At 38.6% G+C, this 25,081-nt stretch overlaps 1 protein-coding gene across 6 annotated transcripts in view; it reads left to right on the forward strand.

Moving 5' to 3' along the window:
- Positions 1–5,772: 5,772 nt before the first annotated feature.
- LOC121324437 (rho GTPase-activating protein 26-like) overlaps positions 5,773–25,081 on the forward strand; it is a 57,838-nt gene continuing 38,529 nt past the window's right edge. For all 6 annotated transcript variants that reach the window (XM_041266305.1, XM_041266310.1, XM_041266309.1 and 3 more), the window contains exon 1: positions 5,773–6,347. In XM_041266305.1, the coding sequence (XP_041122239.1) occupies positions 6,194–6,347 (154 nt within the window). In that variant the 5' untranslated portion in view covers positions 5,773–6,193. The remainder of the gene's footprint in view (positions 6,348–25,081) is intronic.

A 25,081-nucleotide genomic window follows, 5' to 3' on the forward strand; every position in this document is an offset into this window, starting at 1 on the left:
TAACTGGCCCAACACCAGCTAACTTTACCTGACAAGCAATCATGGAAAGAACTAGAAGGCTGCATCACTTGCTTTCATTTATTCACTGTTAATATGAAACAGGACAAACATGTGCTGAAATTGTAAAAGGCAATCAATCATAAATGCCAGGACTTTCATTTTTATTCTGTGGAATGTTAGTGCTGTCTCGTTAAAATTCTGAACACATTCCTGTCAAGAAACTCTCCTACAGATTCCAGCTGTTAGCAGTTGTATCACAGAGGTAGTGAACAGATTTTTGAAAGGGTGAAAAGTTGTAGATATAGGGTTTTAGTTGTTAGGGCTAGATTCATGGAAATAAAGTAATTATTGAGTCTATGAATCTGGCAACTTGTATCACAGTTTGTATTATTTCCTTTGTAAAGTTGGGAGTAGGTACCTGATGACTAATCATGCAAAGTAATATGATATCTAGACAGTTGGATTAAGGCATTTATGATTAATGATTGATCTAAATATGACACAATTTACCACTTCAGGGTCTTTGTAGAGGTTTGATCTATCACAGATAGCAACAGCTGAGCCCAGCAACACTTCTCTATTTGATTTACTGATTATTATTTTCGAAAGTGCTATGTAACTCATTCATTTAGTCGTTGGTTTTATAAATGACTGAGTGTGACTTGCTCAGCTATTGTATTCCAGGATTTTTAAGTTAAAAATAAATAAATAAATAAAGAACTGAATGTGAATTCCAGTGTTTGGTAACATAAAAAGGTAATACAAATGTGGTTTGCTTGTTATTCTAATAAAACCGCTTGGTAAATAATCAAAAGCTAAAGCACAAACAAATTCTGGATCTTGTTGCAGTTTGGTAAGCCTCAAACACAGCTCTTAGTAAGAGGCTTAGTGAAATGGGTAACATAAGTGATGCTAATAGCTGCCCTCTTACTGGCTAGCATTTGAGAGAAACAGTATAGTCCCTGGTCAGAGTCTGGGGATACAACTCATATTAAAGACCTGAATGTTGAAAAGCTGAAACAGAAAGCCAACACCGGCAGTGTCTTTAAAGATTATTCCTCACACCTGTGTTCAAGAACTTGCTCTGGATTAACCTGAAGGTGAAGCTATTTAAAAAAACAATGTTTTGTAAAGTTGAGGAGAGGTGTGGCTCTAACCCACAATACAATGCTGATTGTCTTTTGCAAATTAAAAGGCAAGATTCAACTTGCTAAAAACAAAACAAAACAAAACAATCACAGGACCCCATTTTGTCCTGTTTAACCTGTTATATCGGATAATATTGCCAATAATATTGAATTTAACTTTCATTCCACCCCCCCACCCCCCCACCACCACCATGTGGGAATTGGGGGTGCAGTGAGACAACTAGCTCTTTAATGGTCTTTGCTCAAAGGATGCAAAACAGCAGATTACACAAGTCATGACATCATAAGAATCCTCTCCAATATTATCTTCTGTATTATTTATGTTTTTTCTGATTTGAAAACATCTACAATTTTCTCTACACCCAGTTGCCTCAGACCAGACTAAAGAAATAAAACAACCCATTCACTGATTGTTCAGGTAACCGAATGCGTTGTCCTGCTGGTATATCAATAAATAAAGATTCACTCACAGGGTCACTTCAGGTATGTCACTCCGTGTCACAGCTTACTTTAAAAGATAGATTCTACCTCATCCCTACCTGCTGGAAATGACACCACACAAGCGCTGGCAGGGGGACAAGATCAACAATAGATATTTATATACATGCAGTACAGCTCGTTCCATCCGTGACTGAACTCCCTGTTCTATCTGTGTCAATAGCACAGCTTTTATTTATTTTTTAAGCTACCTCATATCTTTCAACCTGTCTCCTGAGCACTCCCTTCAGTGTCTTGATTCTGTGGCTACTGACTGATCTGTGCATGCTCTGGTTTGAAACAAGTCAGAGCATCTAATGCTGATTTTTAGCTGCAATTTAATTAAAGAACAGTTGGTTATAAGAAATGACAAAACATCTGCAGTCTCTGACTGTAAAAGTCTACCCAGTGATGAAAAATGATATATACACCAACGCCCCCTGCTGGACACTAAAACTTAACAGCTCATTGAAATCAAACGTACAGGTGCAAGTGTAGATTCCACACTTGGGCTGATCTAGCCTGTGTTACATTTATCAATGGCAGGCAACTAAAACAGAAGAGAAGCTCCAGAAGTCAGATGAAAGCAGCTTAACAAAGTTCTATCAACAAATACAATGAGAGCATTGGAGTCATTGCAATCCGGACCATGCCCCCAAACCACCCCCTCCCCCCCCTGAAGCTGTTCTTCAACTTTGTACCACCAGATGGAGCCGTTGTCTTCCTACAGAACGGTATCATAATTTAAGGCACAGATTTTATTTATGTTAAGAAGATATTATAATATTTTTTTTAAAAGTGGAGATGGACTTACTTAGAATATACAATAAAATGTGAAAAACATGGAACTTAGAAGATGTAATACATTTATATTTGCAAGAACCGGGATAACCACATTAATATTCAGTGGTCTCCACAAATGTCCATATTACTGAGCCATATATTGTCTTAGATATTGTTAATTTTAACTAAACTGTAAATATAAGTAACACTACTGAGAAAAATAAAATTATGTTGTCCGCAAAAGTGATTTAAAAATAAACTCGGACAAGCGTCTTCCTGTTAAAGATGTTTAAAAAATAAATATAACCATGGCACTGGTTTTCAATATACAAATGTAATTAAAAATAAATTAAAACTAATTCTAATAATAATAATAATAATAATAATAATAATAAATGTTTTTGATTTGGAGGTGAAGTAAGTGAAGTTCATCCCTTAGACTAGGTATGCCAAAAGAGTCCCTGACTGCACTTGATCAATGGAACAGACCATGTCACATCACTACAGCACTGTGTTTAAAAGAAATGGCTTAAAACATGGAAGACCTTGTAGAGGGGAAACGTTAAAGAGGATAGATTTTCTTTTATGAGTTTTCGTTCATTCCCCTGGGGAAGAACCACAATATTCCAGCTTCAACATCATTGCACGGAAAGAAGTAAGAATTCCCCATTGTATCTTGAGTCATGCTGGCTTTGTAGGGCTATTTTCCTGATCTTAAAGGAAACAAAGCAGGCCGGGACAAAGACACTCTTGTGTTTCCTCTTCTCTGGCTTGCTGGTGATTAATTGTGAGGAATATTTTTGCATTGATTACAATAATAAGAACTTTTTTTTTTAAATTCAATTTCCCTTCATTTCTTTATTTCTGAATTAATTCAGATCTGAATTAATTGGATCTATACAATAGTTACTGGCTTTGATCTATATAATAATAGACAGAAAGTCTATTATTATATAGCAATATTAGAATTTTAGTTTATTATTATTAACAACAACAACAACAAAAACAACAAAACAACAACAACAATAATAATAATAATAATAATAATAATAATAATAATAATAATAATAATAATGCAGAAATGAAAATATTTGCTTATGTTCTGTTTACCCTCTCTAGCTGGACAAACAATCTGGCCAAACCATATATTTCCGTTGGTAAACAGTGTACAATTACAGAGACTGAAATGAACTGCAATGCACAGCTTTGACGTCTGACCTGCTGAAAAACAATACATAAAAGTCACCATTTCAAACCGGAAAGTGCAACAAATGGCAATAAGAAGTATGTATTACAGCTGCCTTTGGCAATGTTACAGGCAGCAGCCAGCTTGCCATTGATGGAAAAGAGGCATGCTTGGCAGACCTTGTCCTGTCTTCTAGTTTGCATTGTGCAGGGTCATACAGCATACAATCTTGGTAGGAGTTGCTGAGTATTGCTTAAGGTCCAAGATCTGGATTAAGCAGAGGTGGTACATTAAACTGTTTACAAAGCATTTCCCAGGAATGTATCACAATACTACAGTACAGCTAAACTCATTAAACTACCCATGCTTCTTTACAGGATGCATGCACGGAGAAGCAGCCTCTCATTTACAGGGATGTCCTGTCTTAAGACCTGACAGGACACTAATAACAAAGTTACCTGTAGTACCACAGTGTGATTACTGGATATTGTAGGAAAACTCACTACAAGAGACTGGCAAAGGGTCAGGGTGTATCTGAGTGTGAAGGATCAGGGCCTGTCAAAGTAGAAGACACAAGGTATTTACAACCAGTCAATGTTATTTAATCGCTTTTTTACAAAATGTAAGATAGTTCTCATGCTTTATCAATAATGCTTCTACATCTAAAGTGCAGCAGAAAAACAGGGCTGGGCTGTATAATGAACGCACAAGAGGATATTTGCAGGTGTAAGAGTAGCAGCTGGTCACCTTCAAATGTGCCATGCTCAGGGTTGTGGATTTCAGATATGTTCGTTCCAGCTGTTCAGATCATAGGGTGAGAATATGATCATTCATTGTCAGTAGGTTGTACCGCAACTGCCTGGTCTGTTTATCTCTTCTTTATTTATTTTGTCAATACTAGAAAGCAATGCATGCATGCGACAACGTGACCATAGCAAGAGATGTGTATCTACAACATGTATTTCTTGACTTCTAGAATATTTATGTACATGACTTCTAGAATATTTATATAAGTGAGGCTTTGCAAGTGGCTTATTTTAATAGACCCCTGTTTGTTGCAGCAATAACACCAAACAAAAAGAAGCTTAGCACCACCTCTTTTACCTGCCCACAGACCATGTTGTCCAGTGGCATATCCACCACTCTGGGTTGTAGGACTACATGCTCCCAGATTCTATTTAAAATCTATGGTTTCTCCAGATGCAATGACTGGGTGTGATGTTTGTACTGAACCTTGGCATTGGTGTACGTACCTGATACAGCTGCATAGTCTAAATTGCATACAATTGTGAAACATATTTTAAAGAAAAAAATATACATGCCTGTTTCAGATAAATGCACATGAAGGGAAATTGCATAACACTGTGACGCAAAGGGGATGTGGAACCACCAGGATCCACTGTGTGTGGCCATGTTGTGTTCAAGCTGGTGGAGACACGGCTTGGAAAGAAAATCCTGGCTTGGTAACTCAATAGAAATTCTCCTGCCTTATTCAAAAGATTAGGGAGAGAAACACAGGAGTTTTATTTATTTATTTTTTTTTACATATTATAGTAAATCAGATTGTACCATTGGTATAGCTTTATTGGCACAACAGCGTGTCCAGACATTTCTTTCTGTAGTCGTACTACATCAATTCCAACAACAACAATTAGACATGAATTATAATTCCATACAAAGGAATCCCAACCCTGGCCTGGGGACCCCCTGTGTCTTCTGGTTTTCATTCCAGCTGAGCTCTCAATTACTTAACTAGACCCTTCATTGAACTAATAATTTGTTTAATTAGACCTTTTTTTAAAGTTGTTTTCAACTCTTAAACAGTTGCAGATTTCAAGTTAGCATTCTATAAGTAACTTGAACTCTGCAGCTATTTAGGAAATGAGAACAATGAGAAGCACAGCCTTGGAGTCACACAGACAGGAATTCATCTTTGAACGTTTTACCAAGAGCCACAAACCTCTATTCGTGTAACACTTGGGAGATTAAATGGTAAACAGACATTTGGGTTTTTTGTTCAACTGAAAACCTGACCCAGTGTTATAAAAAAATATAAAATAAACTAGATTTCGAAATTGTGCTCAGTCCGTTTAAAAGGCCGAAGTTGCGTAGCCACGCCCATAAAAACAGTCAGTCCTCTCGCCCAACCAACCTAACCTAACACTCCCTTGAATGATAAAGGAGAGGATCGTGCGTAGCAGCGTTTCGTCGTTTGAAACTGTTTGGAATAGGGCAATGCGATTGGCCACATGCTTTAAACATCACAAGATTATCTGTTTCAGGGTAGGTTGGTGTTTTAGTAGGATTGATGGGAAGAAACTGCTGTTGAAATCGTACAGAGGATACCGCTACTATCACGAATCACTTTGCACGAAATTGTCTTCAGGCATTCTGTGTATGCGTGCCAGAGCTGTACTGTTAACAGTGCATCGTTTTTAACATGTTATAGATTTGCATTAGGATTTTTTTAAACATTCTTTGCTTAATCTCTTTTGTTGGAAAGAAAAATACAACATTCTTTGAACTTTTTTTGTTTGTTTGTTTGTTTTGCTAATAATTATTTATTCGCACTGATCATATTGCTGTTGTGGGGAAAAAGATGGGACTGCCTGCTTTGGAGTTCAGCGACTGTTACCTGGACAGCCCACAGTTCAGGGAAAGGTTGAAATCTCACGAACTGGAATTGGATAAGACTAACAAATTCATCAAGGAGCTGATCAAAGATGGGAAGGCACTCGTCCAATCACTGAACAGTAAGAAATTAAATCAACTCTTTTTCAGAACACGCTGTAGCTATGCCAGTTTGCGGTTCCAGTCTGATCACTGGACTATTCCCTACACTGTACTTCTAGTTAAGACTGGGGTCCTATTTTGCATAAGGGCGACATGCATTGATCTATTTATTTTTTAGTCTTGGTCTAGTTTATTAATTTTAAAGATGACAAATAATGTACCGCAATTGTTAAAGAAAACACATAAGTACGCAATGTATTAGTGTAGTGTTTTAATATCGTAATAGCAATCATCTCCAATGCATATTGACCTGACAAGCTGCATAAAGTACTATACTTAATGTACTTTTGTGCAGCAGTAATGTTCTTAATATCAACATATATCGTTTAAAGTTAGCTTGCTCTGTCGCCAGTAAATTACTTACTGCTGACGTTCTTATCAAACACGCAAATATAATAGATAATAGTGTTGCTGTATCCTTTTGACAGGAAGCGGATAGATTCCAAAACTTAATCTGGAAATCAAGTACAGTAACAACAGCACTGGCACGGTAGGCATTATGACATTGAACGGTGTAAAACCCACCAGCAGCTCCACAGTATCCAGCATCCCATTCAGATAGACTGCAGTGGTGCCGCTATGTTGCAACTCAGATCTCTCTGGTCTTGCCTGAAACAATATACAGTGCATACAGGAGATGACATTCACAGAGCTGGAGGTCTGTTAACTACTGGTGCACTTCACCCAGGTGCAGTTCCATTACAGTAATAGAGCTGCCCCTCCACCTTGCCAATGAACCAGTGTACTTACTAAATGGCTTATTTGTATAGAGTTATAATTCATAGAATTGAATGAAAGCAGTACACCTTTTCTCCAGGATGCATCAGAACCATGGTATCATTGTACAAATGTAAACATAAATAAAGCTGTTTAGCACAGGGCTTTAATCTGATAGTCGCTCATGTATTTTGTTGCTTTAGCAGGAACTATTATCTCCTCAAACAAAACACAGGGCAGCAAATAATGAAGTATGTATGGATTCAGTGTTATGTGAACATGTGCAAGTCTGGTAAGCTTCTTTGTTTCAGGGAAATTTGTTTATTTTGTTTTTCCAGAAATTATATACAGGCGTGTTTTTTTTTTTTTTTTTTAAACTACTTTACCTTATGATTTAGTTCAATTATTGCTATTACTGGTACAATTAAAGCAATGTCCCACAGAGTGATGTGGCAGCTTTATGCCCTTGAAATATGTGCACAGCAAGAGTTTTCTCGATCTAGCTGTGTGGGTCTGCCGCTGAAGTAGGTGTTAGTTTCCTTCATATCTGGGGTGAGTTTTTCTTTTGGTGCTAACAGATAGCAACCTTCATGGCCAAGTGCATTCAGAGTGGTAGTGTGCATGTACAGTAGTGCGGTTACTTTGTGTCTGCAGCCAGCCAAGCTAACCCATGATTTCTGGGTGCTGGATTGGTAGGGTCTATTGGATTCACAGTAAAGCTGTGTTTGACAATGGAAAGTCTTTTTTAAAAATTTTTTTTTTTTTGTTAGGATACAAAGTGAATGGAAATAAGAGCCCTATTGCATAGCAGTTTCATCCATTGCAGGTTTTACTTTGAGCTTGATTAGCCAGAGTGTATAGGCACTGTAACAAGCTCAGGTGCACCTTATTAAACACATAGTAAAACCAGGTATTGATGAAAATGCTGTACAATGGGAGTCTTATTTCCATCCTTGTACAAGAACAAAAATAAATCATCATGCTGCCCCCTTGACAGATTCAGGCGAAATAAGGTTCTTAAGTTGAAAAAAAGCAAGGAATGCAGAGTGCACTGCGATTCACAAACCTGGAGAAAAAACAGCTCAGCTCTACCCTCGGAATCGAATGTTTTTCATTCAAGAGTAAGTTAGTCCATGCAATACCTTTGAAAGAGTCTGTAAATACAATGACTAGAGGAAGACTTGGATTTGAATGTTTTGCTCCTTACACTTCCTAGATCCTGCCACATGCTGTACAGATATCGGACAGGTAACGGTACAGAGTGCTTGGAGTCCAATGATTGGTAACACATTAACCGTATACCAAATAAGGATCATGGGGCTGTTTAAAAATCAATGATTTAGAACGAGGCGAGACTACAAACAGGGAGTGACCGGTTCCATAGTCTCTTCCCATTAAAAAATGCAACCCATTATTAATATTGTCATTTACTGTGCCAGCAACAAGCTAAAAGTTACATAAAAATAGAAACTTACATTATTAACTGATTGAGGTGTGGGGGCGACCACCTGACCAAGGGGAACATTCTTTGAGAAATCTCTACAATAGTGCTGCGATGAAGTGATACCAGGTAAGCTTCATTGATAACACCAAGTGTCAAAAGCCTCTTTAGTAAACGATGGAGATTACATTACAGGTGACAACAGTTTTCTACCTTCTTGAAGAGTTGCTGGAGAGGCTGCAGAATTGTTGCCACTTTACACGGCCCTGTACATTGGCCCAGTTACCAGTTAAGAGTTGGACAAACTGTAGTGCATGACACAATCACTCTTCTGGCTAAGGTTGGAAGTTACAAGGCCAAAGTGCTAATTTGTCTTGTTTATAAAAATAATCTGCTTTAGAAACTTCCCCACATTTAATCCTGATTCTTTTGGGATGTAATTTATTTAAATAGCGTGATCTTGTAATTGTTATAATAACCCCTGTTGCTGGAAAGGAATCATCTGGTGTTGTAATTTTGACTGTAGTCCAGCTTGTTTTTTGCAATGTAGGCTAGTTGGTTATTTGTAGGCAGTTGTAAAGCAAGGTTGCTATTGATGAAATCACCATCTATTTTGCACAGGTTGTAATGTGTTCTGTCTTGAGTGTGGAAATGAACCCTTGAACATGCTTGTATTGCCTTTGGCTACAATATATAGTGGGATGTGTTCTCACATGTTTCTGTTAAGGCCCTGACATGGTGTATGGTATTAAAAGCTTCTTAATTGAGGATGACAATGTAGAAAATGCATCTTTTCAGTTTTGGTTTTAAGGCAGAAAGCTTGCTGGCGTTAGGGTATTTCCATAATCCACATACACCGTAGCTTAACTCTCACGTTTCACATCCTCTGTCAGAATCTGAAGAAAACGCCACATAGTTTCTGGTTATTGAAAAGGTTTAACTGCTCTTATGAAGTGACTGTTTATACAGTAGGTCTTCTCTGCCATATACAGCCCACACATCTACAATCATCTAATGCTCTGCTTCCAATTCTTGCAGCCCGGCTCGTCCCTGGGTGGGACGACTTTCAGCTTTTATGCTTCATTGCTATATAGGTCTAATCTGGAAGTAATCTATGGCACCAAATATTTTATTATAATATTTGACCTTCAGGTTATTGAATTACATTAGAGGTCACAGCAAACACTTTGATGTTAACTAAAATAATTAGGATAGCTCCTTTTATAGCAATAAAATACATCCCTCCAGTGCTGTAATTGAAAAGGTGTCCTAGTATTCTAGGTTTAAATACATGCTGTATCATATGGTTCACAGTATGTAGTTAAAAGAGCAGCACGTTTTCAGTGCAAAGCTGATTTATAAGAATTGAGAGCAAAGCTGAGAAATGACTCATTGTGGTTTTTAGCTTCTTTTAGCTTCTTTTTTTCAGGGTCAAGTTTAGTCTTCAAAAGGCCAGTAATGTGTTTATTTTTGTTTTCAAGTAGTACATCTGGCACACCGTGAAAGGGTGATGTTACAGCATGCTCTCCTCTTAACTTAACTCTGTTTGTATTGTACTTGTAAAGTTCAACCCATGATCTGCATTGCTGCAGCCCTCCCTCTTTCGTTTCTCATTATTTGGATGGGTAGGGAACATACAGTGCCCAGCATCTTCCGTCTCTGACAAGAGCTGCCTGCAGCCTCGCTGTCCCCAGCTATTTCACGCCTCAGATACTACAGCAACTCCTCTGCTGTCAAAGTGACACGACTTTCCTCCTGTTGGACATGGGTGTCACTCATCACTTCAGTGCTTTCATGTGGCTATTAGTGTAGTCAAATTGAAGTGGCTGTCAATTGTATTAGGATTCATGGCAAGGGAAGTAGCCTGCACAAGGGCTTTAGTTTACCTTTCAAAGAAAGACTAGTTCAGTTGCCATTGCTGCTATGTTTGATGTTTTCTTTGGGACATGAATAAAGTAGCTTAGTTTATTTGAATGGTTATTGGCCATGTTAATTTGCTGTGCTAGCTTTTGAATCCACCCTTTTTGAAGATCCAGGTTGACGGATGTAAACACTGCAGGTAGTAAGTTTTGCACAGCAGGTACATTTGTGGGCCTTGATGATTATTTTAGGGGGGCTGTTCAAGATTAAGGTGCATTGGTTGGAGGTTTGAAGCATGTACTCTGCTCTATGCCTTGCAGTAGCCAGTACTTTTCCAAAACCTTTAGTCAGCAATACAAATGCTGTTGATATTGCATTTATATCTTGTAAACAAGCATTTATCTGGATCAGACTTTAGATGTCAGCATTAGCCAGGTTTTGTCCTTGAGCTCGGAATTTGAATATCGGAATGTGTTTTTAGCTGTAGATGTTAAAAACAAAACGAATGCTGACACATTCCATGCACAGTGTGCTAGTGAGTTTGCTTTGCTGCAAGCAGCTGCAGGGTATTTCATAGTGAAGCGAGGCAAAGCTTGCCCTTCTCTGTTGAATTGTATTGCAGGGATGAAGACATCTTGCTAAAGTCCTGAAGGCATGATTGCTAAATCATGAGAAACAGGATAAAACACTTACTTGTTACTATACATCTACAGGTCAAAGAGGTGTACACTGTAGCCAAGCAGCTGAGTTGTACTGCAGTGTCGGTAAAAAGACTCCTGGCATTCTAGGTTTTACTGTTTGCTTAATTAGGCCCATCTCCCCTCTCTGTGTGGTTTGCCTAATTAAGATCTGAATGTGCCATGTGCTTGGTGTTGTGCTACGCTTGTGTAATATTTACTTTTCTGTTGCGATCCAATTATGCTTAACGCCTGTAACATACGTGTGAGTTAAGGGTTCAGAAGTTTGAGTAGGTGAACCAATTCCAATTGTACTATAGGACCGATTGCTTACTGTATGGCATATTTTTACGTACAGTACTGTACACTGGATACATTAAACATGTGCTTTCTCAAGAACACCAATTCATGGAAGCCTTACAAAAAAAATTAAAAATGAAATGAAGCACTTTTATAGTAGGATACAATATTGTCCAATTACAGATAGTTTGGTAGGTGAAATGCTAGTATTTCCAGATACTGTTGTTAACATAAGGCTGTGGCCTGTCATTAAGCATAGAGGATTTAAGGCAGAGCTCTGCTATGGGCAGTCCCTCACCTTGTGGCGACTAACCCACAAGACAGCGTCTTGAGGGGGAAGGGGGGAGAGGGTTACACATCAAGAACGAGGAACGTGCTGTCAAGGCAGCTGCAAGCATCACTTGAGAAGGAAAAGGAAAATTAGGCCAACAGCCCCTGAAGATAAAGGTCACTTCCATGGCCTAATGTATTTTGACATTCAGTTGTGCAGGACTGGTATAGTAAAAGCATGTTTTTGAAAAAGAAGCCAGCAAACAGATTAACAGAACTGTACAATATTGGTTTTACAGTTTATAAACAGCCAGTGGATAATTTATAGGTTGTATTTTGCATTCAATAGCCTGGTGTGTTGTTGCAACACCCATAATGTTACTCAAAGTATACGCTGAGTTCGACCACATTTCCATCAGCACCATGAAACCATGGGGATGTAAAACTCAAATCTCGCCTCCTTCCAAAATAAAACTAGGACTGTCCCCAGTTCTGTCTGCAGTCTACAATCCAACCTGACACCCGGACACAAAAGTCCTAGATCACCTGTATGTATGTAGTTCTTTTTTTGCAGGCAGTAGTGGAATTGGAACAGCTTTTTTAGAGAACCCATTAGTGTAGATCATTGAACAGTGCAGCTGAAGATGTGCACAAAGAGCCATGTTACCGTTCATTGAACAGGACGTTATAGTGCCATGCATATTGTAGCTGAAAAGTAGGCTACAAAATGCCAAGGGACCCCTTCAAGAAATTGAAGCTGAACAGCAGCATGAAGTAGCAGCAACATTACTTGTGTGTTTAGCTTGGTGAAGGAAATTAAGTCCTTTTCCCATTCTCTTACTTTAAATACACTTGTAGCAAATAATTAAAGTCCAGCACCAACGTGGTTAAAACACAGCTGGGCTGACAAACTTTATAGATGTTCCCCTTTTCGTTTGCTTGCCTAACAAGCTGTCAAACAGTAGAAGGAAGTGGGGTTAACTTACTCTGCGTTATGATTTTATTTTTAGATTCCAACTTTTGAACCAAACTGTCGCTTAGCAACAAAAGTGTATAACAGCAGCCATGGTGAATGCAAAGTCGGAACCGAATCATTGTGTGATGTGGGCTAACCAATTCTTTTAAAATTATTTTTCTGGCCTCTCCTTTAATCTTTTTCAATACATTTTTCCAGCTGTGTCCCCTTAAAGAATAAATAATGTTTTACTGCTTTTTCTGGCTATACTGTAGCAGTAATTGAAGTTAACCCAAACAAGAGACTATATTGTACAAATCATTGTGGGGAAGACAGTGCAGTATACATTTTCAAGTCACTTTTATTCTAATAAATACTGTGTGGTACATAAATTCTTCCCTGAAGGAGGTTTTCACGATAATCCTTCCTCACTGCACACTTTAAACACTTTTAAGATCCACTTGTTAAAGTGAAAAGTGAGCTCCCTTGCTCACAGTCAGTGGCAATTTATTTGGTAAAAATAATTACCTTCGCAGAGATGTTACATGTTACTTTTTTTTTTCCCCCAAATTACAGTTCTCAAAATACAGGGTAAAGGTCCAGTTCCTTTTCCCCTGTTCTTTGTAGTTATTGGAGATGTCGCCGAAGTGCTTCAAATGTCTCAACTGTGTGTTGTTGAGAGTGAGAACTTGTACTTTGAACTTTGTATATACTGACTGTATTGATCCAGGGTAACTTCCTCATCCTTGTTGGGCTTGTGAATTATTTACATTATTGTAGAAACACAAGAATGGCGTCATTGGGACCCACTTGGATGCCCAGGAAAACATTTGTCTGTTCTTCTTACCTTACTTGGCCTAGTCAATCATTCACCCAGAAGAAAATACCTTCAGACTGGTACAGAACAGTGTGGGGCTGGGTGGTGCAGCTGCCTTACTTGGCCTTACCTTGGGCTGAAGCGTGAGTTTGGTGACCTTAATTTAGTGCCATAGACATGCAGGCAAGGGTTTTGAGGGTACTTTAAATAATGTCTGAAGACAAAAGGTGAATGCTGTATAGAGGATTTGAGTCAATGGATATTTAGATGATACGATATCTACAAACTGCTGGAGTTTACAATGTTTGCAGAGCTGAATTAGGAAACAAAACATTGACTTCTCCTTTGTTCCAATATATAAAAGGGAGATTGATTAAATAACTCCCTGATAATTACTAATTAAGCTTCCACACACACACACACACACACACACACACACACACACATACATCATCTATTGGAGTGATTGTGCACAGCCATTGACAAGCTTCTGGATTTAAAATACAATGGCCTTTTCAGATATTCTGTAGGTTTCCTGATTTGTCACACAGTAACTGTTTGTTAACTTGAATACCCAAGCTGCATCAGAAGGGTTTGGCCAGCTCCCTGTTAGGGTTCTGTGATGGAGCACCTCCATGGGAGAGATTAGATTATTCTCCAGATCCTGGTATTGCGTCCCCTTCCTAACCCCTCCCCTAATTTGAGTGCATATCCAAACCCTGTTTCCTAAACCAGATGATGTCCGGAGGTTAGGATCTGAAGATTGAACATTGAAAATGCTTAGTCATTTCAAATGTAGGTCTGTGTTGCATTGAATGATTGCTGTACAGAATGAATACCTGCAGACTAACTTGGAGGAAATAACTGTAAAAGTGCCATTCTTTAAGAATGGATGAGGCTGAATCATTGGAGTCCTTTAGGACCTGTGTGTGATCGATGAGCCTCCTGTCTTTCAGACATTTTCTTACACTTTCTTTCTTCTTTAAAACTTATTAGTAATCAGAATGTAAACTTCGGAAAGAATTTTGAGCAAAGGGTATGGATCAATCAATTAATCTTTATTTTATATAGCACCATCTCAAAGCGCTTTACAACATGCAATAAATACAAGAAAATCCATGATGTTAAAACCTTAACACCCTCCCCCCCTTCCTACCAGTGGCTATACTAATACTCTACCACTTCTTTCATGCTTGAACTCCTGTTCATAATGATCATTTACATCTCTTTACTGATTGCCTGACCTGGTTGATAGGCATGTCTGTACTGTTTTGCCAGTGTGTCTAGCTTGCAGCACTGCCTTCTGTTTTATGTTTGTGATCCTTTGTTATGTTGAATAAGGCACGCATGGAATGATTTGTATTTTTCAATAGAAAAACTAAAATAATCACCCTGGTAGCATTATTTGTTATCCAAGTCTTAAATGTTGTTTTGACTTAATTTATTCACCACATTTATATTCCTAGTTGTCCTTGCAGAATGTGGCAGTTTTGCCCTTGAGCCACACTTTCTTTTCCATGGATCGCAGAAAATCTGATGGAAATTTCATTTTGCAGGGTCTCAAAATGACTAATCTGTAACGGCTGTGATTTAGCTTATATTGGCGTTTACTGACACAGTATTTATTTTCAGATTTCTGTTTCTAGCGGTGTCCTGGACAGGCTGTTCTTGTGATTGATTATGTTGCAGCATTTTCACAAAAAGACCCTCACCACACAAGTGAGCCCCCATTGTGTCCTGGTTCATTGGAACTGACGTCATTGTGTTCTGAGATGTCTATTGGCCAGACACTGGTGTTAACAAGTTGCCAGCTTCTCGACCACCATAGACCTACAGTGCGTAGCCTAGATCATCAAAGTGTCAGTCATAGTAAGGACCAGCGTCATCTTGTGGCAATCTACTCTATATCAAGTTTTCTTTTGTACTGCTGTCCACACACAGTAGTTGTTCTATATGGTGCTGGTTCTTACAGTTTTCTACTGTATATAATAGTATGCACTGATGTCATACAGTACAGCATGTGCATTGAGTGTAGTCTTGTGCTGCACCCATGCTTTAGCTGGATAAAGCCCTGCAGGCCATGCACAAGCAAACTTCTTACTTGAGCCCCCCTGCTGCACCGGTTTTGGCCCTTGTTATTTTTGCTTAATTCAAATCCAGGTTACGCACAGATTATCACAAAGCTTTTTGTTCCTACAAGAAAAAGAAATTGACCCTCAAAAAACACCAAAAGGTTACTGGCTGGAGTCTTCATTTTACCAGGCATAAATACAGTATATTGCTTTCAGTGCCTTTCTCGAACCCCACCTACATTCCCTGTCCTGGTGAATTTGGACAAACACACACTGTTCAGCTGTCTGTGTGTGCTGTGGAATGGGGAGCAGCAGCCAGTCAAATTTGCTGTCAGGTGTCTGGTGGTGCCTTCATTTATAGATCCACTGCACCGTCCTAGCACCCTGCTCTTCGGGGAGATCAAACATAACTGCTCTTGTCATTGCTATGTCTGTGGAAGGTGTCTTGTCAGCAGCCGCGTGCTTGCTACTGAAAGTGACTACAAGGCAGGCATTCTTCTCCCCTTGTGGTTGAATAGAATGGTCTTTTACAAATCGACTGAGATGCTTAAGGGTAATAATTATGAAAGTGGTCTGTACTGGGCTTGAGTTGTGGAATATTATTGATGGGGTTAGGTTCTTTAAGCTATTATTTACTCCAAATCGTCACGAGCATTTTCTTTTTCTAAATGGATGAAAAAACACAAACATCTAAAATGAAAACAGTAAGAAACAACTTGCTTGTAATATTTAATTTGAGTTAAAAATCTTTTCACTGTGAGCAAATTGCCCATATAATACATTTACTACATTGAGGGTGATTTGCCCATAGGGGAAAATATAGGCCTTAGTTGTTTATTTCTGGTTTGGTAACTTTATTAGGTGCAGTTCTCCTTTCTGAATAAATTGTGCTTTTGACGAATTGGAGTAAATACAGTAGCTTTGAAAATGTAGCTCTGACTGTTCTAAATGCTGTAGCACTGTGCCGTTCTGTGGCAGTGAGGGCTGCAGTGGTAACGTCAGACCAGGAAATGAAGTGGCGCTGCTGCGCTGGTATTTTAAATTAAATGCAAAATAAAGATTTGAACAAAAATCAACAGACGGAGCAAATTAAATATTAAAAATAAAAACAAATCACGAACACTAAGGTCAGGCTGAGCAATTGCCTTCACTGATCCTTATCTATCTTTAGCTTTCTGTTTCAGACTCCTCCTCTCGCTTTCATTCTCTCCACTCGGAGCGCGGAAAACTGCAGGCTTTTATGCAGGTTACCTTCTTCTGATTAGCAACAATTAATCAAGGAATTAACTCTGGAGATGGTCACCTTCTGCAGAAGGTTTTTATAATGGGGTTTTAGCCCCATTCGTGCAGACAAACAGTAACAAAACACACATTGCTATTTGCCGTCATTTATATACAGTAAATCATAATAATACAAAACAACATATCCCCTTTTATAATGCGCAGGGCTCTCCTACTGCTCTGCCACAGCTTCTTATTGAGGAAGGCACGTCAACGAAAACAGGTGAACCAGGATTAATGTACAGAACTCCTAAATTCTGCAATTACTGTAGGTGCTGTTGGATATTTGAGAATAAGGAAAGTTTTACAAACCACATTAAATAAATGAATTCATCCATTTTATTAAAAAGGTCCATTAATTAAGAGAGAAGAGCAGCCAAGCTTAGTCTCACCAGAGTAGTAGGAGCTATTGAATCTGGAGCTGAAAAGCTTGGAGCTGGCGGGAGCTTTTTCTTTTCAAGTTCTAACCCATAAAGATACCAATCTAATGAGTTTCTATTATAGTTGATAGTCTTGTAATTGAAAGTTTCTAGCAGTTCCCAATGCGAGCATACGTGAAGCGCAAGCTTCAGGACAGGGTTTGTTGGACCCTAACAGCACTGCTATTTATTAGTAGCCTGTATACAACCACTGTGCTGAGTGCTATTTTATTATTTCTTAATTGCAGTAACAAAAACACACAGTGTGAGAGCCATGGGGCTGCGTGATGTCCACAGGCCCAGCATATTCTGTGTTAGGATGTGGTTACACAAACCCAAACGGCTTGCAGTACAGTAGCTGTGGAAAGCTAGCAACATTTCTCCTTTCTGGTTCAGCTTCTAGGGAAAAGCCCCTCTGTGCAGTACAGTGGAGTTTTCACAGCAGACTAGTTTTCAATTAGGCTATGACTGGTCAAGTGCTGCAGTGTTTTCAGATGGCAATAATAACTTTGTTTCAGTTTTAGTCACTGTGGTATTTATTCTCAATGTACTACCTTCTGTATTGCAGGTCACAGTACAGTGGTTCATTTGAAAAAGGTTGATTTTTAAAGATATGTAAGGGGACGTGTTAAAGAAAACCAAACAAAAATAATTGTTATAGTCATGTTTTAATATGTATAAACCAAGTTTAATTGCCTCTAGCCATAGATTACAAGCCACATTAATTCCCATACTGCATTGACCCTTTTGATGTTGGTAAATTTGTTTGTTTAACTAACTTGTCTGAAGCTGCTGGGCAGTGTGCACACTTCCGGGAAGGCACAAAGATACTGCAGGCACCCACAGATAACCTAGGAACTTGGATCATGAAAACACATGCTCACTACGTACTGTAATGTGTGGTTGCAATTTCCTCTTGTGTCATGCCTCATTGTTAATCTTGGCCCTTAATCTAATCCTAAAGGACCTGGGATTGAGTTTTCCCATGATAAGGAAAGGTCATCTTGTTATTCTATCACAGTCCTCTAGTATTCTACCCACTCATGTACAGTAGACGGCTATTAACAGCTTCCCTACCGATGTCTATTTATTTAAAATGCAGAGTATTTAATTTTATTGATTTGTATATTTAGTCAAACTGTTCATTCTGATGCTTGCTGGAACCTGCCTGTGTGTGATAGAGATGCCATTATAGAAGCCTCAGATAAGGCACATTAAACTGCTTTACCTGGATAATAAGTGCAGCAACTTGGGTGGATTAACAGTATCCCCTCTCATGCTAGTACTGTAGATACAGATACTGGACAAAGTTTTCTTCTGTGTTCGGTCACCATCAGTGGTATTTTATCTAGCCAGCAAGCCAACTTTTCAGCAGCGGGCTGAGACTCTCTCTGGGACAGGCTGCTTTCATTTGGAAGGAATTGCTTTCTTTGGCTTGAAACACAGCCTTTCGTGCTGCCGGTACTGCAGAGACGGGTCTGTGCAACCCACCACACACACATGCAAACACACACACACTGCAGGGGCTTCCAGCTACATCCTATGTTCACTGTTATGACTGTCTTAATAATGAGGTTACTCTACTGACCTAGAATTCTGCTGTTGACCTGGGCTGCATACTAGGTATATCAACCCCTACAGAGATTCTGCAGGAAAAGGAACTTCCGTGAATGCTGCCTGGCATGTTTAAAAACAACAGTTTCAGTTTCTGTGTTTTTAACACAGCTGAGAAGGGAATCCACAGCTTACTCGTTGTAAACTTGTTCTCTTAGACCTGGTGATGCACATTGCAGGCACCTGATACCAGTACAGTTGACCCTTAACCTTGCAGGGATGGAAATACATTAAGACTCTTACTGCATAGCAGTCTCACCCATTCCAGGTTTTAACACAGGCTTGATTAGCTGCAGTGTATATGTAACAAGCTCAGGTGTGTCTTATTAAAATTCTGCAGTTGACAGAAGTGCAGGTAGTTACCATCTCCTCTAGTGTGTACGAGACGCCTTGGATTTGCTTAACTTAGACTGTGCTGTATTTGGTTGCATAGTACAGTCATTTTGGGGGGAGTCAAAGCGGATCTTCCAGCAGTAGTTCTTGAGATCCAGTCACGTGTGTGTCTCAATGTCTCAGCCAGTGCTGCTTTTACATTCGTTTTACATATTTTCTGGGAAATTCTATGTCGCTTTTGATGTGTCACTTTTAAGTTTAAGTCTGGCTCTGTTTCCAAAAATAAAGGTAGACAGATTTATCACATCTGGCAGCTAAAAACATACCCATGTGGAATGCAGATTCAGGTAGTGAGGACTCCTCTGTTTGTGTAAATCACAAGAAAACCACATTAACCTTTCTTATTCTTGGATCTAGAGTTGAATAGCTTGCTTAAGTATTGCTTTGTGTTCCCACGATTTATACTGTTTGCACCTGCAGGCTCCTGTCATTACTGGTCTGGGCAGTTAAATCCTGCATTTTCCTGAAACTAGCCAAGAAAACAAATCTAATTTTGTGTTTTACAGCATCACAAAAATGGCTTGAACCAAAGCTGACGTAATGGGGTCACTGTGATAAAGCAGTGGCTAACGATGGTCAAGTAAAAGATGAATAAACAGTGTATTTAACATAAATTGGGGAGAACTAAAGATGCCAGAAGGTGTTGCAGTGTTTGTCAGTTGTAGTAAAAATAATTGTGGTGGTGTTTTTTTTTTTTTTTTTTTAAACCCAAGTTAATTCATATGTCCCAATTTAGAATCACATGTCCATTTTCCAGTTCATAGACTTGCAAGACCCATTCCCCCCCTTACAGGAACTTTTACAATCTAAATTAAATGGAAGACCTTCGGAGTTTTGCTCATCTTCAGAATGGGTTAGTAGCTTAATCAAGTCACAAAGAGCTATATCTTTAAGGCGGCAGTGTGGTCCAATGGTTAAAGCCTTGGGGCTTGTAACAAGAATGTCATTGCTTCAAATCCCACCACTGACTGACACGCTCACTGTGTGACCCTGAGCAAGTCACTTAACCTCCTTGTGCTCCATCCTGCAGATGTGATGTTAAATTGATGTCCTATGGTAATTGACTGTGCATATAATGCACAGCCTACCTTTGTGAAGCACTTTGTGATGGTGGTCCACTATGAAAAGGTGCTATAAATAAAGATATTATATTATCGTGCCCACATTTTTTATTTTCTTTAAACATAAAATACAAATATTTCCATTAACTCCCATACATCTGTAAACCTATTAGAATGTTTCAAGATCTGCAACGATTCTGATCTATTTTCATATCCTTTGTGTTCCATCACTATTTTTGTAAATCCATGGTTGTCAATTCCTTTTAACTATTTGAGATGTTGACTTCATATTTTCCATGCTATTGAAACTCTTCAGGCTACTTTTATCTACTTGTACTTATTTACCTATGTTAATACCTTGTTCAGGTCAGGTTACCTTTTAGCGTTCTGCTATGCTGCATGAAGACTTGCTTTGTATTGGTTTGCCTCGTTGTTTTAACCGTTGTCATATCAGTGTTACAGGTCACGTTCTCATGTATCCATGTATTATTATTATTATTATTGTTATTATTATTTATTTATTTCTTAGTAGACGGCCTTATCCACGGCGACTTACAATTGTTACAAAATATCACATTGTAAAATATCACATTACAGATAAGAGTACAATAAATGCAGTAGAAAAATATCAAATTCAAATAAGAGCAACAAATACAGTAAATTATTACATGTAAGAGCAGTTAACTTATATTGAAAGTATTTGCTTATACGAGTCCAGTATGAGCACGTAGTGAGTGCGACGCATGAATGGCTGAGAGTGATTTCAAATAAGAGCAATTACAAAAAACGTGAATATGGATACCTATAAGAGTAAAGTCAAATACAATATGCAGGAAGTAGTTATAATTAAGAGCAGTAGTAGAATACGATAAAGTAAGGAGCAGTGCAGTGCCAGTACAAGCTCATGCAAGTAGGGGTACAATTGGGTGCCATATAGTCCAGTATAGTCAAGAGTTTTGAGGTTTACTGTTGTAGGTTACAGGTTCAGTTTCAGCTGACCTTTTTTCTTCAGGCAATGTAGTAAAATAATTTATTTCTGGGTACCTTTTCATAGACTTTATGACCAGGGAGTTCTGTCCCAGCCCTAGGAGAATGTCACCACTTGCTAGCTTCTGGCTTGCAGGACAAATAGATTAATCCTAGGGAACACTATGATATCAATTACAATTGGGACTTTATTCCTTCATTGGGGGCAAGCCAGTGTCTGTTACTTTATTACTTCTGTATTTGTCTCTCTAACCTCCAGTGTAACCCTCTGCAACAGTAACCCTCTGTGTCTGCCACTACACTAGTGGAGGAGTTGGTACAGTTAATAGAGGTTTTGTATGAAGATGATCAATCTGTTATTGTATCCTGGACCAGGGGTGTCCAATCATGGTCCTGGAGGGCCATTTCTCTCCAGGCTTAACAGGTGATATAATGAACTACTTCAGGGTTTGGATTGAGGTTTAATTTAGAACAGGGTTGGAACAAAGACCAGGACTGGAAGTGCCGTCTTTGAACACCACTGCCCTCAACCAGCGACTGTCTCACAGTTAAGGTTTTAGGACTTCTCAGACTTGTCTTGCTGTTGCTTAGCAGCCAAGCATGCTTGAAGTGGTGGGGATGAGTAACTGAGAATATAGACTCTCATGAGTACAGTACAGTAGCTCACATACCCCCAGGTGATGTCCTTCACCTGTTTTTAATATACCCCATATTCAGGACGCTGAAGTGTAGGGCTTTGGGAGTGTGGGTGAGGCCCTGTGCTGTTTTGTTTGAGTGTTTGTTTTAAATCACGCAAGCCAGTTGTTGTAAGCTAAATACATACAGTAAAATCAGGCCCGATTTTTATAAGCCAGTAGGATTTTACTTGTGTAACAAATGGCACCATGATGATTATGATGGCACTTTTCCTAACAGGACATTTTTTCCAGTAAATCAGCAATGATGTTAGGGCTTGCATTTCATTCCAGCATCAAGTAAGTTTGTGACGGCTTCTTGGGAAAGCCAGTGCATGCAGCAAGCCATATGTACTGTGCCCTCATTGGCAGTCCTGCTGCTGGGCTCAGCAGTACAGTTTGCATGGCTTAACTCTCTCCATATACAGAAAGAGATACTGTACTGGCTGAATAAAAACTAGCTTCAACTGTGCTGGTTCTTTTTTTTTTTTTTTCTAATAGTGATACTTGCATCCTCCAATAATTAATGCTTTTAATACAAGACATTACAAAGTAATTTCAGAGCATTCAGTCCTTCGCCCTGTTTACAATCAAATATCATTCTTTGCTCATTGTAGATAAATTAATGTGGTTTACTTTCTAAATGTCCAAACAATAAATCTGTCACCCATAATTTTAATTGTGGGAACGTATCCTAAGTTTAGCATCTTGTTTTCTACTTTATTATATTATTTAGTTTTGTGGCTTAACCTTTTGAACTGCAGCATTATTATTAAAACTCTAAATAACTGGAACGTTACTTGTGGCGTAAAAGGCGGGAACATTACTTGTGGTGTAAAAGACTGTTTCATTGTTTAACTCTGGTGTTTTCTTCTTTTAATTCTCAGTTCCTCCTCTCTTGCAATCTTGCATTTGTATAATTTATTGATCTTGCATTCAGTAATGATCTTTTGGGATCCAGACATTCTTATTAATTAATGGCTTTTCCACTCCTGTCATGTCATTTAAAAAGTTCCTACTCGTAGATGGCGTGGCAGTGTTTCACTTCTATCGTTTAAAAGCGGACTTATTTTGCACCAGTAGCTTTGCATTTCTACAGGAATACTGTACAACTTTTGGGATTTCACTTCAATGTAGTTTGCAACCTGCTGTACTGTATGTTGTCCAGATTTCCGACCTAGTTTCATTCTGTCTGGTCATTTTGAAAGAGTTGATTCGCTTAGTTTCGAAGCTCAGCAGTTACCCGGTCTTCGGGGAAACTGCTGCCTTGAAAAATCTGTCTGTAGGAATGCAGTAGTTACTAAATTAGAAATTTCCAGTAAGACATGTACAATAAAAGAAATCGCCATGTATCTAAATAAATGGCAATACTTCTCATAGTAATTGCTGTACCCTGTGCTGCCTGTTTCTACAAGTCCTTGCAATCTGGTCTTTAAACACCACTCCCATTGTTGAAGAAACCAAGCTGTTGATCAATCATTGGGAAAGCTTGGTAGCAACTTCTGCTTTTTAAAAGATAAAGCTGCAAAACGTCTGTCTCTCATAGAGTACTGTAGTTCTACTGTGTCCCTGATCAAAGCACTCTGTCTCCACTAATGTCAGTGTTATTTATTCACTGGACGTTTCCCAGAGATAAAGATAAGTGGAACCAGATAGTGAATGCCTCAACTTTAAGAAAGTGGTGATATTTCAGTGCCTCCTGCTTTTATTGATGGCAGTGTTGCTTATGTGACTTGGTCAATAATTAATTATATATTATATATATATATTATATATATAATATATATATATATATATATATTATAATATATATATTTTTATATATATATATTTGTTTTAATACAATGCAATAAAACTGTCATTCAATCCAAGGCTTAAACACAAGATAATTAAAACCATGGAAGTGCATGGAACACTGGCCAAATGTGGTGAAGCTGGCTTTGAACAGCAATCACGATCCAAAAAGCATGTCAAGCTTCCTGAGCAAAATGTAGCCTAGTTTATAAATTAAGTGAACGACACCCCAACAAAAAACAGTGTGTGTGTGTGTTCTCAGAAAACAGAGATTCTAAGGGTCAAGAATTACTGTTCTGTTGGTGCTGTCCTACATATAGCGAAGGCCAAAGAAAAGTTCCTTGCAAAGCCTCACAGTCCATCTACTGAAGTACCTTTTTAAGTAAGATCACTGCTCAGACTTGTTCTGGACCTAGAACAATACAATACAGAGATACAATGGTAATGCAAGCCCTGATGCTACATTCCCATCCCATGTTGTACATGGCATCTAAGCTACAGAATTGAGAGTTATCAATGTGCTTCTATGTACTTGCTTTTTTTTGAAGACTGCTGTGCTGTCGTTGGACCTCCTCTTTCTAGAGTAACTTATGTCACAGAGAGCCTCCTTTGAAAATTCAACATCACTAAAACCCTCAGTTTTTTACACTTGTATTTAGTTGGGGCATGTAAGGAGTTTTAATGTGAAGATTTCACTTTGATCTACTGTAGGAGCAATGAAAATTGGTGTTCTGTAAAAACTGTTTTGATGGATGCAAAACTTTTTATTCATTTTTTTTTTTTTAGAAACCTCTGTTTTTCTGCTGCTGTGTCAGCAGCATGCGGCTGCCAGGAGCTTTGTAAAAGAATTCAGTGAGGTTTAAAAACCTCCAGTTCATCATGGCATCAGCTTTGTTCTGGTTGCCAAGAGACCAACGCAGTGTGGCTGTGCATTGTGTGTGAGAGATAGCCAGCAGAATAGAGGGGGAGAGAACCAGAGGAAAGTACTGGTGTTTTGGAGTCAGCATCCCCTCTTCTCTCCCTTTCCACAGCTTTAACTTGTTAGAATTTTACATTTTGTGCTGGGGGGGGGGTGGGGTTAACATGTTTGCGATTCTAAAAAGAACCTAGTGGTTTCTGTTGTATTATTTGAAATTTTAAATAGAGACATAAAGATTAAATTAATACGGTGCCTCCTTTCAGCTTATTTAGGAACCCAGAAATCGTTGACAGGTTAAAGGTGTGTCCTGTTCTGTTTTAAAAAAAAAAAAATAAAGCTTTAAGAATAGTAAATACTGTTCCAAACTAATCGACTTCAGCATTGGAATAATATTATAATGTAAAGTTAAAAACGATTCTGGCCCCTAGTGACTAATACTGTGT

This window comes from Polyodon spathula, chromosome 12, assembly GCF_017654505.1.
Source record: "Polyodon spathula isolate WHYD16114869_AA chromosome 12, ASM1765450v1, whole genome shotgun sequence".
Classification (NCBI taxonomy): domain Eukaryota; kingdom Metazoa; phylum Chordata; class Actinopteri; order Acipenseriformes; family Polyodontidae; genus Polyodon; species Polyodon spathula.